Source organism: Macaca fascicularis, chromosome 7 (genome assembly GCF_037993035.2).
Source record: "Macaca fascicularis isolate 582-1 chromosome 7, T2T-MFA8v1.1".
NCBI lineage: Eukaryota > Metazoa > Chordata > Mammalia > Primates > Cercopithecidae > Macaca > Macaca fascicularis.
In genome coordinates this window covers 140,530,355-140,548,884 of record NC_088381.1, presented here as the reverse complement: position 1 = coordinate 140,548,884, position 18,530 = coordinate 140,530,355, and the positions used below count along the sequence as shown (strand labels likewise).

Sequence of the window (18,530 nt, the reverse complement as noted above, 5' to 3'; positions counted from 1 at the left end):
TGCTTGGGACGCAGCTCTGGTCTCAGCAGAACCCAGACGAGTGGCTGTTGCCGATGGCCGGTTTGTCCCCGCCACTCATTCTTTCTGTGAGTGGCAGGCACATCACAGCGGAGATCCGACTGGGAGGGGGAGAGCCGGCGCTGCCTGGGTGGTAGTTTTATGGAAGATCTGGGGCCTTGTTTGCCATAGACGTAAAACCTGATTTAACTCAAAAATCCTGGAGCGTGCACTAATACCTTTCCAGAATGCCTGCTCTCCCTTCCCTGAGCGTGGTGGTGGGACTGTGTGAAGCTTTGCTTTTCCTTTTTCTTGCTTTGATTTATCTGAATGCTCTTCCCTGCCTTCTGTTATTTTTTTTTTTCTACTTTCTTCATGAACTTTGTTCCTGATTTCCATTTTTTTTTCCTTTGGGCTTTTTAGAGTTATCTCCCTCAGGTAGATTTCTAAACTCTCAAGGCTCACTTTATTTTCTCAGCAACTTACTTGTATCTCTGATATGATCTCAGTCCGTGAACATTAATCAACAGAAAACCACATCCATCATCGCAGACACTGCCATAGAGATACCACTCAGGTCTTTGCCCTGCCCGTCATCTTATTCTGCAAAGCGGGACTCAATTTCCCATAAGCAGAAGCAAAATCTCTATTTAAATCCCACTTGCAAGGTCTGGGCGAGCTTCCTATTTATAGTAAAATCCTTTTTATAATGATCTCATATACGGTACCAGGAAATTGCTCATGGCTGGGTCAGGCCATAGGCCAACCTAGCCATGATGTGAGATTTACTTAAAAAAATTCCTTCATGAGCCTCTGGAATTCTCCAGAGAAGTGTTTTCATAGAGTAGATGACAATAAACAGGATCACCCAGGATGGATTACTGTGGTAGGGACATTAAATTTAAGTTCAAAGGGAATTTCCACTTTTATCAGGCCAGTCTCAATAATTTTTATCGCTTTGGGCTTCGTAAATATCATATTGGGTGAATCAGGTTGACTCTAAAGAGATTTATGAAATATTTTATATGCAAGGTGTGGCTGGAAAATATTTACCTCTGGACTTCCCAGGAGGCAGAGAAGTGTGATTAGAGGCACAATCTCTGGGGACACAGACAAACTGGGGGTGAATCCTGCCTTTGAAGAGCCCAACCGAGGCTTGGAGCCAGTGCTTTAATCTCTTTGGATTTCAGTTACTGTATCTGTCAAAAAAAATCCCTATTGCACAAAGTTTTTGCAAGAATCAATGAAATAACATATATAAAGCATCCAGCAAAAGATTTGCCACAGTTTTGTGGTGTGATAAATGTCTGCTTCCTTTTCTTCTCAATATGCAGTTGAACAAAAGGGAGGCTGAGTGGATAGGCATGACCTGGTGTCCTCTTCTCAAGAGACAATGAATCATTGTCTTCTATGTTCTTGTGTGTTTGGTGCAGAATGATGTCTCACCTCCCACAGGATGGGTACAGTGTTATTCTTCCAGTGATGCAGGGCCATTGGCTACCGACTTCTGTGTACTCTGGGAGCTGGCCATGAGACCAAGTGACAGACCATTTCATGCACACAGGGACCAGGTCTCCTCTGGCAGGGAAATAAACCAGGGGCAGTGAATGATATCCGGTGGTCCCAGGGCATCACTGTGCCACCCACTAACATCCCTGCCATCCCTCTCTAAGTCACTCATCCTACAGATTGTAGGGGTTCCAACAACGAGTTAGACCTGGTCTCCAACCTGAAGGAGTAGATCTATTTAATATAGAGAGATGACAATGTAAAACAGGGAGAGGAGGCACACAGACATGTGTATAAACAAGGGTCATAATGGTGATATCAACAGTGCCCTCCCTAGGGCATGACCGATATGTTTTAGCTGAAGTTTGGGAGAGCTCCATGGGAGAACGCTTGCTTTGAAACTAATCTCAAGTACCAAAAAGTAGAAGAAAATCAGGTGCATAAGCAATTAGTCCATTCCACACCATCTGACCACAATGGAAGGACGCTTTGAGCTCACTGTTGTAAGAAGAGAGTAGAAACTGAAGTGAAAATGATTTCTCTGAAAATAAAACAGAGCTGTGCATGATCACCTTATATACTGGTCCATTGCCAGACTAAAAATGTACTTCTGCACCCCAGCTGGCCTGGCATGTCACTCCTGCACACACCAGGGCCTATACATGGGATTTTAGAACCTCCCTCACCCCTTGGACAGGAACTCTGTATGGCCAACAGGATGCTGCTCTGACTCCCATATCCTCAGAAGCTTCCCTTCTTCAGATGAATTCAATTCTTTTCCTTTGGTCTTTTTAGAAAGGCTCAATTCCTCCATCACTGCCTGCTTAGCTCTACTAGATCGTTTCTGAATTTTTTATTTCTTGTAGTATTAGAGTTCCTGATTCAATAGGGTGTTCTACCAATGGTCTGTTGGTAGTGAATGCTGTGTAGAATTGTATTAGTCCATTTTCATACTGCTAGGAAGAAACACCCGAGATTGGGTAATTTATAAAGAGAAAGAGGTTTAGTGGACTCACAGTTCCACCATTTTCATACTGCTAGAAAGAAACACCCAAGATTGGGTAATTTATAAAGAGAAAGAGGTTCAATGGACTCACAGTTCCACCTGGCTGGGGAGGCCTCACAATCATGGCAGAAGGCAGAGGAAGAGCAAAGGCACGACTTACATGGTGGCAGGCAAGAAAGCGTGTGTAGGGGAACTGCCCTTTTTAAAACTATCAGATCTCAGGAGACTTATTCACTATCACAAGAGCAGCTAGGGAAAAACCTGGCCCCATGATTCAATTATATCCCACTGGGTCTCTCCTATAACATGTGGGGATTATGGGAGCTGCAATTCAAGATGAGATTTGGGTGGGGACACAGCCAAACCATATCAAGAATTAATCTGAAAGCTTTTATACTCCATATTTTACTTCCTCATGCCTCATACAAGGGATACAGTGTGTTGGAGAAAATCAGATTCTTTAGTTGGTTAAAGATCTTGTGAATGGGGAGGAAATTGAAAATTATAGGAAGTCCCTAAGAATATAGGAGAGAGATAGCTGAGGAGACTAGGACCCCTGCAAGTTTTTATGGAATGATATATGTGGGATTCTCGGATTGCCTTCCATGCAGGAAGCTACCTAAGTAACAACTGGCATCTCCACATATTATATCTAGCTCATATCAATCATGACACTTAACTTTGGTTTACCCTCAGCCCCTAAATTTAGTATACCCTATCTCTTCTTTCTGTTCATCATTTGATAGTTTTCCATCCATCTCTTGTTGAGGAAGCCCTGAGTTTATTTGCTTCATAGAGATGCTTGGATTTTCTTAGGAGAGTTCTAAAAATGACGAAGATGGCAATTGAGGGAGAAGGGAGAAAGGGACTCTGGTACTTCTGGATTTGTGCAATGAAAATTTTATAGGCAGAGTAAAATTTTTGTGGATGTACTGCTTTTTGGAGATTATTCGCAAAACCATTCTGTATGCCATGCAGATGTGTTTGAGATCCAGGGACTGATGAAGAAAAGCCCACACTCAACAGATCCCAGAATGTGACCAGCTCCTCTGTCTCCTGCAAACAGCTAACACTTCTTGCAGAGAATTGTCTGCCTCCCTGAAGATGGAAATCAATGACTTAGAAACCAATTAAACAATTCAAATAGCAACTGATAAATGGATTAACCCTCTATAATGAAATTCTTCTAGCTTTTGTCTTCTGCCTTCCCCAGGTAAGTTTTCTATTCCTGGAGGCAAAGCAGAGGCATGGAGGAAGTGGAGGCCAGAGGGAATCACATTAAAGTGGGTGAATCCGTTTATCACTTACTGTCTGGATGGTATTTCTGCTCACAACTCTGCTTCCTTTTTCAGATTTGTACACTGTGGGACCCTGATTAATGTTAGCCAGTGAATAATGAAAGGCAGCAGCAGACACTGGGTCTGGTGAGGAGGAAGACACTCAGATAATTAAGGCTGATCCCATAAACAGAAAGACTTTTCTTCTTAGTTGCAAACAGGGAGTATGAATATGACAAAGAAATGCCCACAATAGGGAGGGAGAAACAGAGAGAAAGGGAGGCATTTCTCTTCATGCAAATAACCTGTTCAAGGCTTCTCAAGCAGCCCCTGGAAATGGAATGATTTTGGTGCTTGAGGACAGGTGCTATTCTCCTCATAGGCTTTGTTTTCAAGGTCATGTCCCAAGATTTCTCTTTGCCTTTGTTTAAGGACCTCTATCAGGAGTGGGTTTTGAAGTTAGTGTGTTCAGTTTCTTGTGACGGTCTTAAGGCTAAAGACATGCTCAGTAACTCACCATTTAATCCATCTCTAGCATGTGGCTGAACCAAGTGCCTAGAAACCTGGGTCTAGAAACTTTAAGGCACTTGGGGTCTTGGGTACTTTCCATGATCAATGGGTCTGGAATTCAGGGAGATGAGACTCCCCTTCAGGGAGACTGATACCCTACCAGGATGTTTGTCCAAGTCCCCAAGAGCATCTTTGGTGTTCTTCCTGGAAATGACCACCCATCAGCGCTTCTTTGTTTTCCTTTTCAGGGACAGGAAGAATATCTCCTAAACAAAAGCACCCCTCCCAATGGCACGGTCCAGGCACTGGCTCTTTCTTCTCCCTCTCCTCACATTACAATGTGTGGTTTCCATCTGATGCCTGGGGCCTGGGCCCACAGGGCTGATTGTTTAGGGCTGAGAGTAGTTCACTTGACCAGTACCCCTTCTGGATGGTTTGATCATCTAAGGATGCAATCAGAGGAGCAGGGGGATTTCCACAACAACACAGAGCTGGGAAATACTCTAAAAATTAATCTCTGGGTGACTTGCAAGACATTATTAGTACCATTAAGCCAGAAAGGGTCCAAAAGAAAGCCTAGCCCAATTTGCCAACTTGGTTATAATAAATCCTTCTGGAGCAGATTCTACCACACTGTAGGAGGAGAAGGGGCAGTTGAAACTCATATAAGCCTGAAATCGAATGTTTTAAATGTTCCCACAGCCCAGAAAGGACCGGATGGAACAGTCATTCCCAATAACTACTGTGACTTCTGTTTGGGGGGCTCCAACATGAACAAGAAGAGTGGGCGGCCTGAAGAGCTGGTGTCCTGCGCAGATTGTGGACGCTCTGGTGAGTGCGGCCCCTTCCCACACCAGGTGCCCGTAGACCAGGAATGCTCCTCTTGCATTCCTCTTCCATCCTGTTGGTGGTGGAGACTGGAGAGGGAAGCGATGGTGGCGATGCTTTCGAGTGGAGAGGGGTTTTCAGCTCATTCCGTATTTTTCTTCTTTGGGTCTCAAGAACCAAAAGTTATGCCCTAGGATCCAGGGGAAAGGGCAAAGAGAAGTTTTGGATTTGTGTCTGGCCTTTCTATGAGGTGCATATTTCTTTGTGCATGTTTTTATGGACCACAGCAAGGTAGGGTGGAAAAACCTGGAGAGAAGGCAACGTGCTTTCTCGTAGTGGACGATGCACATGTAACAGAAAGATGTGTTTGTTCTGTGGAAGTGCCTAGGGCAAACCCAAAGAGTGTGGTGTGGAAACATGAGTATGGGGAAAGCAACCACATCTTGAATTGTGGGAGTCAGAGATTCCCGGGCTCCTGGCTAGCTGCATAAACACCACCTCATTGGCCACTCATCTCATTTTCTAAAACGGAACAGAAGATACCCTGGTAGGTCAATGAGGCAAAAGGACGGGCATTCCTAGGGCTAATCTGTAGTTGATTTGGTGTATATGTTTCTATTTTAACCTGTTCAAAGGCTAAAATAACAGAAAGAGACTTTTGGTCTTCTTCCTTCATGCTTAAAATGAATTCAGGTCTTCAGGTTATGTTCAAGAGGTTGTTTTGTTTTTTAGTTCTGACCAAACCATTATTTTCGGCTGGCCATGGTTGGTTGGTACTACCTACTTTTCATATTGTATTATGTCATCACTAGACCACAGTGCGAGGCCGGGAGGAGGGAATTTCAACCCCAGTTTTAGTCTCATCAGCCCCTGATATGAGTAGGTGAAACAGTTTGGTTGGATGCTTGGTTCCAGCAGTGAGGAGTCATTTTTCCTTTCTACCTTTCTATCCAGTGTCTTTTTCACTCCCAGTCCCCAGAGAAGAACTGAGATGACCCCATCATGGTTGACTGTAGCGACTCAGCTCTTTCCTTGCTCTGTCTGCAAAGCTTAGCTTTAACGCTTTTATATTTTGATGGGAGGGCTGTTTAGGGCTTAAGGCTGGCTTGAGTAGCAAATCAGTAATTTTAAAAGGACTGTGGTTTCTGCTGCACACAACCCTCAACTGTAACTCTCAAGGACCCTGATAGGGCGGTCCATTTGTGCAATTCTGTCAGTTCATTTACTGTCCAAACATGGTACCTAACATTGAATTTTTTGCTCTATGGATGCTAGCATAGAAGACAGGGCTCTTGTGATAGCAGAGTCTGTTTTTTAAGTTACTTTAAAAAAAAAGATGAAATTCAATGCGGTGATTTTTAAAAGCAAGCAATCAGATGAAATCTCTACTTCCAGAAGCAAGGTCACTTGGAGTGATGTTCTAAGCAACACGTTATGGACTGCTATAGGTTTGGATGGGTTAGAGGGGGCAGCTTCAGAATTCTCATTGCAAACTGCTGTAATTTCTCCCCTTCATTTCTTACAAAAGACAGGGTGCTAGAATCCAAGCCATGGAATGTCAGGAGTGGGAAGTTGTTTTTTCTATGCAAAGCCTCTTTCCACAACCTTCTCTCAGCTTTCCCCCCAACCTTCTGTCTGCTATGTGGCTCAGGGAGTCATTTTCTACCAACCTAGGTATTCTCATTGCATTTGCCAAGGATTGGTTTTGGTGGATCATTTAGTCAAGGTCTGCCTCTGATGTTCCTGAAATAGTTGATACCATGGGAAGAAACAGGTGTCATTGGCCCATGAGATGAGATGTGCTTGTTAAGGCAGGTGGGCAAATACTTCTCTGGAGCCTCCCTACGGTCCTTCCAGAGAAGAGTATGGAGCTTGGAAGAGCTTCCTTCCCCCTCCCATCTACCCTACCCCTGCTGTTTCCTGGGAGGAAGTGAGAGTCCTGAAATTGGCACCATGAGGGATGTATCATTCACTTATACAAGAGCAGTCTTGGGGCTCATTTAGAATGCAAAAAAGTTTAAACCTGAGTTTTATAGATTTCAGGATGCTCTGATTTATTAGGACTTTTCGACTCCTATTTCTCACCTTCGTAGTGCCCTGAGTGAGATTTGACAACTGAACTTTCTGGAGTAACCAATATCTGGGCATGGTTGGTGACTGGAGAGTGTGTATGTGTGTGTGTGTGTGTGTGTGTGGGGTACACTTGCATGCACATGTATGTGGATGCAGATCACAGAAATTTCCTCCGGTAGTTAAAGAAAATAAACTCTTTTATCACCTACCACTTATCAGACTTTCCAACTTCCTTTTGCTTTCAGTGCAAATGAACCACATGGCGTAGGGGGAGAATTGAAAGGGTTCTGAAAGAATGGGATTAGAAGCGAGTAAAAATAAAAATGAAATGGATGGAGGCTTAACCACCTTGAATGGGTTATCTGACAGTAATACCTTTGTAGAGCTGACTGTCAAAGTGAAGAACAAATATTGTTCAAAGAAACACCAACAGAAAACACCAAAGGAATCCCAACCAGGTTTAAAAACCACCAAGGAAAATCATTGTCTGGGGCAGGGTTGAGTGAGCGTGCAAGCGCCTGTGTGTATGCACAACAGAAGAAAGATCATGGTTGAAGCTTTTGCTGTCGGAAGCTGTGGACATATGTACTATGGTAGAGGTGATGCCTTTTCCGGGAGTGGGGGAAGCCTCTTCCCTGGAAATGTTTGCTTTGTCCCAAATCCCTGTCACCAGGTGATGCACCGGGTTAATCCCTTTGGTGTGCAAGCGGTTTAATATCTTGCTATTAAGAATAGCATTGTAATAATGTAATGAGAATATTAATAATGCTGTCTGTTGCTTAACCCATGTGCTGATATATTCATCATACATGTCAGCTCATTTGGGAGGAGAAGGCAGGAAGGAGAAGGAGGCAGCGGCCGCAGCACGTACCACGGAGGACTTATTCGGTTCCACGTCAGAAAGTGACACGTCAACTTTCCACGGCTTTGATGAGGACGATTTGGAAGAGCCTCGCTCCTGTCGAGGACGCCGCAGTGGCCGGGGTTCGCCCACAGCAGATAAAAAGGGCAGTTGCTAAACCCACGGAACAGACTCTCTGGGCAATTAGCCATCCCCCTCTGACTTTGGTCATTGTGCTGGTTCTGATATATTTTTTTTTTAATGAAAGACAACTTTAGATTTTCTCTCTATCCTTGCTTTTTTCCCCCTCACCTCCCATGTGTCCCTCCATCCCTCCCCCCACCCCTCTGTTTTGGGTGTGTACAATAGAAGCACAAACTACTGAAACAAAACAAAAGAGCAGAATGAGCGTTCTTCTGAGAGATGGCATCGTGATGTGCTATTTATTTTCTATAGAAATAGGAAGTTAGGCGGATTGTCTCTTTTCTGAGGGGAGGGGGTCTTTTTGACAGGAGCAGAGTTGATGTCCTCAATTTTCATATTTATTGGCAAAAGGAAGAGAAGAGGAACTTTGGGTTTGGAAACAGAGAACCAATAACATTAAAACATTATTATTTATATATTCTAGCTATTATTAGAATCAGACTTTTTTTGAGAGAGGGAGAGAGAAGGGAAATCAAAGAAATCGAAGCAATATCCTGTTTAGAGGCAAGCCACTGGGGGGAGAATTTCCTCAATGGGAGACGGTGGCACTTTCTGTGCCCCATGGAGTTTGCGGCTCCCGGTGGCAGACCCCTCCCTCGTTCTCCTCCCTGACCTTTCCATCTTCCTCTCTGCTTGCGAGAAAATGTCAGTAGTTCCAGAGAAGTTGGGGTGCCTATGCCTGGCCTCCCTCCACACCTGGGCCCTGACCAGCCGCCTCCTGGGCTCCTCCTCCTCCGTCAGTAGAGCTGCTGTTTTGTTATTGCTGGTTTTTCCTCACTTTCCTCCTGGCAAAGAACGACTTCCAAATGCGGGGATGGAATATAAGCAGAACGTCACGGGCTCAGCAGTGACTCCACCACCGAGGCCGAGGCCGTGCTCCTGGAAGACAGAAGGAGACGCCACCATGTGTTTCCCCTCCCCTTGCCCCTGTTAAGAAACATATCAATACCCGTTGGATGATCAAGGCTACTGTATTTCTTCAATTTTTTTTTTTATAGTGCCCGCCAGGCGCTTTGTTTTATGTTTCCAATAGCACTTCCTGAAATAAACCAAAGCAACACTGCTCAAGGCCCCTGGGGCGATGGAGAAGGCCACCCACCTCACTGACAGTCCCAAGAACGACCAGCTGCGAGGTCCTAGTCAAAAGGTATGTCTTGGCTAACCTGTCTTACAATATGGGCAAAACCATCATATCTATTTTTTAGTTTTCTTTTTCTTTTTCCTTTTTCCCCCAGCTTGCTTTTTTGTTTTCCTGGGTTTGGACCCCCTTCTTAGTGTAAGAGTGGCTACTGGAGTATCTCCCCCTGGCCCTCTGTGGCCCGCGTGTGCATGTGAACTCATGTGGGCCCCAGCATAGGTGTGGAATCTGAGTCTTGCTTGGACTATGGGAGGGGCTCAGTGTGGAGAATGGTGGGCTTCTGGCTTCAAATACAAGAGAAAATGGCTAGGGAAGTGCTTGGCTAACTCTGCCTCCCTTGGCTAAACCTGGAAGTGGAGTCCAGGGAACTGAGATTGAAGTTGGCTGCTGGATTTGGTTAGAAATAAGGAGGTGTGGCCACAGAACACTGCATGTCTAGGTAGTATTTCTTACTCACTCTGGGTACCAATTTCACAACCAAGGGGATGAGTCCAAATTAAAGAAGATCCCTGATTAGGCACAAAACTCAACTTGGCTGTTTGGAAGATTCCGCACTCCCTTTAAGGTTGGCCAGGGTCTCTGGCCTCCAGGAGTGCACGGTTCCAGAAACACAAGCAGAACCATTTGACATGGGTTGAGGGACCCAAGTAGCTGCCTGGTTAACAGACTGCTTATCAGTGTCTCTGGGAAGATCTACTTTGACAGTCCAGCCCCTGCAGATCCTCGTGAATTAGACCACTCATTAAAATAACAAACCAACCTAAAACACAAGGACAAGCAAAGAAACCCAGAAATGAACCCTTTGTGTTTTCCTGGTAGCCTGAGACAGAAAGAGCTTCCACTTTTCTCATGCTTGAGATGTGTATGTGATCACTTGCGTGTTTATTCTCAGTTTTGAGGGCATGAAAGTAACAATCCCACCCACTTTTGGGATGTTCTGTCTAATCTATATGTGGCCTGTTCCTAGGAAATATGGAATAAACCTCCAACGTTGTCATATTCTGCAGGCTCACACGTGTCAATCAGACAATAGAGTTTGTTCCAGTAGCTTTCTGCTAAGGGGGTACAACCTACACTTGCTATCATTTTCCACCTCTTTACTCTGTACCTTTGACTCAGATATTGGATTCATGGGATTACAACTTGCTTTCATTGATAAAATGTGAGCTTCTATGTTAATAAATATATGTTCAACCAATATACACTCATTTGAATTCTGTCTAGTTGCTCATAGATCCAGAATTCTCAGTGACAATTTGCCTTTACACTTGAGGTGTTTTTTTTTTTTTTTAAATCCATATATTTAAAGCAAATTATAAAAGGCTACCTAATTTCAGAGTCTAGCTTGGAGTCTAACAGAGAAACTAACTGTTTAGAACTAACAAGGCAAACCCCCAGGAGAATGTTTATTTGAGAATGGGTATTGCTTGTCTATTTTATATTTAATAGTATAGCTTGATCTTTGATCTTCAGTTTCTCTTCTTGGAGGTAGTAGATATCCTCACCTTTCTTACTTGCGGTGATAGAAGCATAGTAAGGTTTCTTAGCATTGCTGGAGCATCTTGTCTCACCTTGCTTATAGTGTCTTTGAACAGACTCAGGATTTCTACCCTTAAAAACTGGAAGGGACTTCTAAAATGATCAAGTTCAAATCTTTCACTTTTCAGTTGAGAAAAGTTGACCCAGAGAGGTTAAGTGAGTTAAGTTTGAGGGAGTGGAATGGGCATCGTGTTGGAGGGAAATGTTTTAAGGCAAAGGAAGGAAGCTCTGAGAGAGAAGGTGTTGGAGGAGGAAGCTGGCTGTCCTGGGCTTCCAACCACTTTAGTGGTGGATGTGATATCTTTATCTCCCTTTCTCTAGATAGCAGTCATCAACATTTATGTGTGAGGCATTGTTCTGGGTGCTTTCCTTGGAATATTTCACTTAATCCTCATGACTACTTCCATGAGATAGGTGTTTATATTAATCCCCAGTTTGCAGAAACTGAGGTTAGTAATAAGGTTAAGAAATGTACAGCTAGGAAGGAGCCAGGTTTTGATCCCTGGCAACCTGATTGTAGAGCCTATACTCTATCATTGCCTGCACTGCCCCTTGCATAGTCTATAATTAAGGAATATATATGCAGGCATATATACATACTTTGCTGTTTCTCAATTCCAGTGGAAGAAAAGGTTATTTGTAATGAATATAGCTTTTAAAAGGTAATGCCATTAAAAGAAATTTCAACAACTGAAGAGTAAGCAATTAGATCCTGTAAAAGAGAATTCTGATTCAGATTCTCTGCGGAATCTTGTAGATAACTTAACTTCTTAATCATTTCTAGACAATGTACAAAGAGATCACCTTTTTTTGTGATCTCAGGAACTGTAGGAGCTGTGTGAACAGTCAACACACCTTTCTGTTGTTGCTTTTGTTAAATAAGTATCACTACTCAAAATTTAAAATACACAAGAAATTAGAGTCTTCAAGATGAAAACGATCTGACCAGCTTCCTTAGCCCTCAGCTCAGTAAAGTACCACCCCGAGTTTTCTGAGTCCCAGGTCAAAGAGAGGGGAACCAAAGATATAGAACTTTCTAAATTCGTTACAACATTTTAATCCCCTGGGGAGGAGGACTATTGATGTAAAGGTGACAATTGTTATGGTCTAGCTGATTTTTTTCCCTACCTAGAACAATCGAATCCTTTATTTCTGTTACCGAGAGGCTATGTAAAGATCAGACACTATAATCACTATAATCCTGGGAATTAGAAATATGCATTTAATTTTTTAAAGGTACTGTAAAGACAGTAATCCAATTTGCTACTGGTATTTTAGAGAGAAGAATTTATTTAAAAAATGTGATGTTCACATCAACAGCATCCCTTTAAGGGTTCCTGCTTACTCTGCATCTCTCTGTGCACCTGATGGGCTGCAGACTGATACTGCTTTCTACAGCACTGGAGGGAATGCAAGATCATTACTCAGGGAGAGAACTAAAGGGTGTTTGGGGGTTCTCACTTCATGGTGGAATAAAATTAATTAATTTTATCCCAATATGCTTCCTGTTACATCTGATGAATATGATCCTGAACATGTACTTAAAATTGGAGCAGACTCATCTGTTAGGAATTTTTTCCTCTGGGGATTTTGCTCAGCCTTTGGAGGAGAAGTGACTTGTGTTGTGTATTTTCAGGGTGAGGTGTCTTTGATCTGGTGTGTGGAAGCCTAGAGTGGGGATGACAAGTTCTGGGCTCTGGGCTCAGCTCCCTGTGTGAATTTGTTGACAGGGATCTCTGCCTCCGTTTCTTAGAGAGGAAATGGACATTTCTTTCCCTATTAAAATATGTAGCTCATATTATTTCATGATGATGCTTAACTCTATGAGGTAGGGTAGATGTTATTTATTCCTCTTTTACTGATGAGGAAACTGAGTGTTGATCCTGTTTGATGACTTGTCTAAAGTTCCAGGCTCAGTCAATGATGTAGGGATCTTCTAATAATCTTTCCTCAGTCTATACTGACTTCCCCAAAGATCATCTTTGGAAGATTTCTTGAGTGAAATCAATAAAGTGCATATAGGTCTTTTATTCAAGAACTTATTGGATGATAAGGAGGTATTTGATGCTGTAAAAGGAAAAGACCGAAACAACACAGACCCTAAATGAAATGATGACACATTAGAATCTTTCTGAGAGGTAGCAATATCTAAGTCCTCATGAACTTTGCGGGAGAACCAAAGTTGAGCTTCCTAAATGGCCACTGTTTTTGTGATGCCAGCGGTAGCAGGGGTGATGGTGGCAGGGGGTGAACATTTTGGGCCCCGGTCACAAACCCAATTGCTTCTAACACAAAAACATTGAATTACATAATATCGTGGTGTTTAATAAAAGTGATTTCTGATCATCTATTCAAGATAACAATATAGGAAAAGCCATTCTGCATGATTGGTTTACAAAATAAATGAGAGTGATGTAAGATTCCTGTCAGAACTGAATTATTAGATAAAAAACATTGGCAATTAGGTTTTCAAAGTATCTAACTACTGGAACTCAACCTATAACTATGGCTTTTTAAAAAATTTACTTCTGAAATAATTTTACACTTACAAAAAACTTACAAAGATTATACCAAGAATTCCCATATGTCCTTCACCCAGATTCTTCTAATAACCACAGAACAATGACCACAATCAGGACATTAACATCGATGCAATACTGCAACCTACAGACTTTATTCAAATTCTGCCAGTTGTCTCACTTGTGTCCTTTTTCTGGTCCAGGATCCAGTCTGGGATCAAAGGTTGCCATGTCTTCTTACAAGTCCTTTAATCTGGACTAGTTAGTACCACAATCTTGTTTTTCACAACTTCGATACTGGCTAGTCATTTTGCAGAAAGCCATTCAGTTCAGGCTTGGATGCTGTTTTTCTAATGACTAAACTGAAGTTGTGCATTTTGGCTAGAATACTGTAGAAATGATGTTGTATCCTTCTCAGTGTGTTACATCAGGAGGTATGCGATTGATTTACCCCGTTACTGGTGACTCAGACATTTGGCCTTTCAGCTGAGATTTCAGGCTAGTCTGTTTACAGACCTTGGACGATAACATTTTCATTCAGATATACCTTGGTTCATTTGGTAACTAGGGACTGAGTAATAGCAGTATGTATGTGACTGATCAGCACTGCGAAGGATAGGATACAATTAAACATGGGGCAATGAATTTATTGGCCATCGGATTTATTTTGTGACCTAGTGGATCAGACTAGAAATTCACAAATAGTTAAAATCCTGTAAGAGCTGTCATGGGGTAGTATGTGATTATTTTTGCCATGGATCTCAGTAGACAAGAAGATTTTCTTGGAGGAAGCCATCTAGATCAACAAAGAACGCCAGACTTACTATTGCTGTTGAATCTGTAGGCAAGAATGTCTATTGTGAGAAAATGGAGATAATATTCAAACAAAAAGCAAAGCTGGGAATCACAACCTAACCCATGTAAAATGGCAAAAATCACCATTTGAAAACCCGCCTAAGTACCATTCCGTAGTATTTTGTTCCTGCTGCTCCTGTGCTTATCACAACACATCATGTTTGCTTGCAGTCCTTCTCAAACAGATGGCGTGTTCCTTGAGGGCAAAGGTGATATCACTCATGTCCTCCAGACAGTGCCTGACACCAATGTGCCATAATTATTTGTTGAAATAAATTAAGAACTGAGCAGTTTCTGAGCTAATTAGTGGAAGTCTTACCAAATCTCACTCTATACCTAGTGGATGCTTAATAAGTATTGTTGACAGAAAGATTGGAGAAGTCTCTGGACACAGCATCCGGTGGTTAAGTCAGAGGGGGTAGGTGGGAGGTGGTGAGGTGGTGGTGGTCATCTATTCAAGGGGGATGTCAGGATAGGGGTGGGGAGGGGTTGACCATGTGTGGAGGGATGGAAAACTATGCCTTCTTGCAGGGGATTGAGAGCAGGAGACTAACACAGCTGCACATTGTTCCATTTTTATGGCCTATGGTTGACCTAACCAGAGGAAACAAAAGAGAAAATGGAAGTTAGGAGTGCCAAGTTGGGAACTCACCCATGATTTTCTAGGTGGCTTAAGTGGGGCAAAGAAAAATACATGCATGTGTGTGTTGGGAGGTCAGGGGTAGAAACCTGAGGAAACTGAAAGGGCGTGGGGTAAGCTTATGAGATAGACTCACTACAGAGTGGCAGGTAACATCTGACCAGAGGGGTCAGGGCAATGGGAGAGGGACAGAAAGACTCCTGGCAGGGAGTGAAATGATGACAGATGCCCACAGAGAGAACAATCGGCAGGCGTTTTGTGGGAGGTCCCAGGGAAGGTCACCTGGCTTTCATCACTTAAGGGAAGGAGCTGGAGGCAGGTGGTAACAGCAAAGAGCATGAGGGAAATGGGGGTGGGGTGCACCAGCAAAGCAGATCAGAAAGGGAGACAGTGGGGTGGGATGCGGTAGATGCAGAGAACAGGAACAGGTGTGGAGGGAGGACTTGGTCAAGGAGGAAAGTTGGATGGAGGGAGTCTCAGCTTTGGAAGAGCATCTAATCCCGGCCTGTGCACCTGGCCATTGAGTGATACCTTGGGTACCAAGAGAGATGGGACAGGGGAGAGACCTTTCAACTTGGAAGAGGCTGAGCTGCTTATTTGCTTTTGAACTTTCTTCCCTGCTGGCTTGGGCATTTTCCATTTAGGCCCATTCTCCCTCTCCACCCTCCCTCATGGCTCAGCTTAATGTGATCTGGTCACTGTTGGGATACCCATCTCTGCCTTCAGAAACTGCTTCCGGGGTGAAATGTGATAGTACTTGGTTTTATTGCTCACTCCTTTGTGTCAACTACTCCGTTCCAAAGACCAAAATGACAGATTTCATTTCAGCTAGAAGCAAAAGCTATGCGTGGCTATGCAGGCAAAAGGGCCCACCCTGTGTGAACCACCACCAGGTTCCAAGGCTGACAAAGAGATCACTGGGCTAGTGGAGGACTGGAACAGGTCTCTTGGTTGGGGTCTCTCTCCGAGTAATTCTGACACACTTGAATCACTTGGGGCAGGGTTGGAGCTGAGCGTGTGTGCTTGTGAAGGAAGCAGTGTCCTTTTGGGCTTAGGCCAAATGAGGCATCTGATGGGGTTTTCTGTGGCTGCATTGGTTCTATACCATAGAACTATTCATTTCTACTTGGATAACAGGGAGAGAGATGATATCATAAAGGTCCTTTCTGGGGTGTTTTAACTGTGAAAAGATTCAGTTTGTTTGGTTTCCAAGTGGAAGGGAATTTTTTTTTTTTTCTAATACCCAGTTCTGCCTGCTACACCACCTGGGAATGGAAAATCCAGCTGTGTTCTCTCTGCCTCTTGCCCAGTAGCAACTGACCTGCCTCATTCCTGGCTGATCTTGTGCTGCTGAAGTTCAAGGCGCTGGACACACTACCCCGATTTTTGTTGCACCTGGCCTAGCCTCATTAACTTGGCAATTAGTTGGTGGTTTTCTTTCTTTCTTCTTCTGTTTTTTTTTTTTTAAATTCATTTCATTTCTGTCACCCCTTAATTTTAATCTTTCTGTTTTAGGTAGTTGTTCCATGCTGTTGTTTTTGTTTTATCTTTCATTGCCTTTCCCTCTGCAGTCAACACTATGACCTGGGGACTCCAACATCCTTCAAGCAAGCCATTTCCGAAGAAGGTGAAAAGAAGCCAGGATGATTGGCACCTCCTCCTCCTCCTCCTCTTCTTCCTCTTCCCTTACCCAGCCCCCTCCTGTGCGTGTGTTTCAGACAACACAGGAGCCAGCACAGGAGTGGAAAATCCTGCAGCGCAACTCAGCTCAGCCCACAGAAGCCTCGGGAATGGCCTCAGTTTGTGCAATAAGAAGATTTTTTTTTTCTTTTTAAAATTCTTCATTATATTTTCTTTGATTGTCTGTGAGAAAGTACCCAGGTCAGCCTGGAATTGCTCTACAGTAGAAATAACTGAACACAAACAAACTGATGGAAAAAAAGAGTTAACTATTTTATTTATTTCAATATTTAAAAGGAAAAAAGTGCTGACATTGCACAGTATTTTTGTTTAAAGTACCTCCTACTTCAAAAGTTAAACGCAATTTTGTGAAGACGTGAAATCATGAGTACTTAATGTAAAATAAAAGACTGCATATTAACTCTAAAGAAAAACACCCCACATTTTTAATAAGAAAATAAAGATCAACTCTGCTCTCTCAGGCTTTTAAAAAAGCCATTCATGTATGTGCTTTAGGTATTTTTATTTCTGCGAGTTGGATGTGGTAAGTGAGGAGTGATCAGTGTTTTTTTTTTTTTTTCCTCCTTCAAAAGTCTATTGAAAGTGTTGGTGATGTTACATGATTGTGTGTTAAGACTTGACTGAAATAACTTAGCCACAAATCAGCAGTTTTCCCTACCCTCACTGCCCCCTCACCCCAGGCAAGCCCCTTTTATCTGAATGTCAGAAGCAGCCTGCCTCCTGGTTATCATGTCTGATGAGGTCTAGCTCGGAAAGGACTTCCATCTAGTGATGGAATATATCCCCTCAAGTTCAAAAGATTCGAACACAGAGAGCTTTGTTTAAAATAATGCAGCAAAAAAAAAAAAAAAAAAAAAAGCAAAAATAAAAGCATCAGCTGAGATGATATTAGTTCAGTCACCTAACAACTCCTAGAAGAGATGAGCAAAGGGAACCATTTGCTGAGCTGGCTTCTGGGGCCTGAGCTTCCAGAGCTGTCCCTAAGGGCTAGGAAGGTCGACCTGAAGGATGAGAACCTCAATTCTGTTGCTGGTTGGGGCCAAGGAAGAAGGCGAGTGTTCTGACATGGCCCTTTCTGGCCGAGCTAGCGGAAGTGGGCATTTTGGCCGGTGGGATGTATCTCGGCGTTGTGTCTGGGGCCCAGCAAAGGTGCAGGGCTGACTGGCTGAACCACTGGGTTCTACCTGCAGGCTCCCCACTGCACTGGGCTTTCACACAGCCATGCTCTTGGATCTCCCTCCCTTGTAAGTAGAGTCACAATAACACACGAACAGTCTAAGGCTGAGTATTCTGGTCAGCAGAGGTCCTTGAGTCACAGTGTTACTGAAATGGTTCTGAGCCTGAGAATCTCTTCGGCCTCTGAAAGGGCAGGGCAGGTGGGCACGGACTTCCTGCCAGTTCTTTCAGGTTTCCCGTTCAAAGCCAGTCCTGTTGGTGGAGGGGATCACCGAGAGTGTCTGTATCATTTTGTGGCCCTTTTCTGTGACGTTTTCTGGTAGAAAATGTCCCTTGTCAAAATGCTAATAATTATCATAATAATCTGCTTTCCAACCAACTCCCACAAGTGACAACTTGTGTAGAATTGTGATAAAGGTTTGCATAATGTAGGGTTTGTACCAAGTGTGTGTAAGTTTCTGTTAAATAAAATCTGTTTCCAATGCTTCTATAGCATCTCTGTAAAATTTGCTTGACCAACCAAGCTCATCCTGCGTGAGTTCACTTTCACACCGTCATGCGGCAGGGACTCCTGAGATAATTCTTCCTACTTGCATGCCAAGTTTTGTTGAACCTTGTTGTTTTATTTACACGCATGGTCTAGAACAGCAGTTGCCACTGGCTTGGCTGACAGATGGTGGCCTGGAAAGCGAACAATGCCCAGGGTTGGTGCCAGTG

At 43.4% G+C, this 18,530-nt stretch overlaps 1 protein-coding gene across 4 annotated transcripts in view; it reads left to right on the top strand.

Annotated features, from left to right (window-relative positions):
• DPF3 (double PHD fingers 3) overlaps window positions 1-18,530 on the top strand; it is a 286,943-nt gene that overhangs the window by 217,190 nt on the left and 51,223 nt on the right. For 2 of the 4 annotated variants that reach the window (XR_006699607.3, XR_010588540.2), the window contains 3 exons: window positions 5,002-5,130; window positions 8,017-9,392; window positions 16,508-18,301. Coding sequence is in view for 2 of the 4 variants with exons in the window: in XM_045396660.3 (XP_045252595.1) it covers window positions 5,002-5,130 (129 nt within the window). In the remaining 2 variants the exon portion in view is untranslated. Of the gene's footprint in view, window positions 1-5,001; window positions 5,131-8,016; window positions 9,393-16,507; window positions 18,302-18,530 lie in introns of those variants that run through there. The other 2 variants (XM_045396660.3, XM_065549017.2) reach the window with 1 other exon arrangement.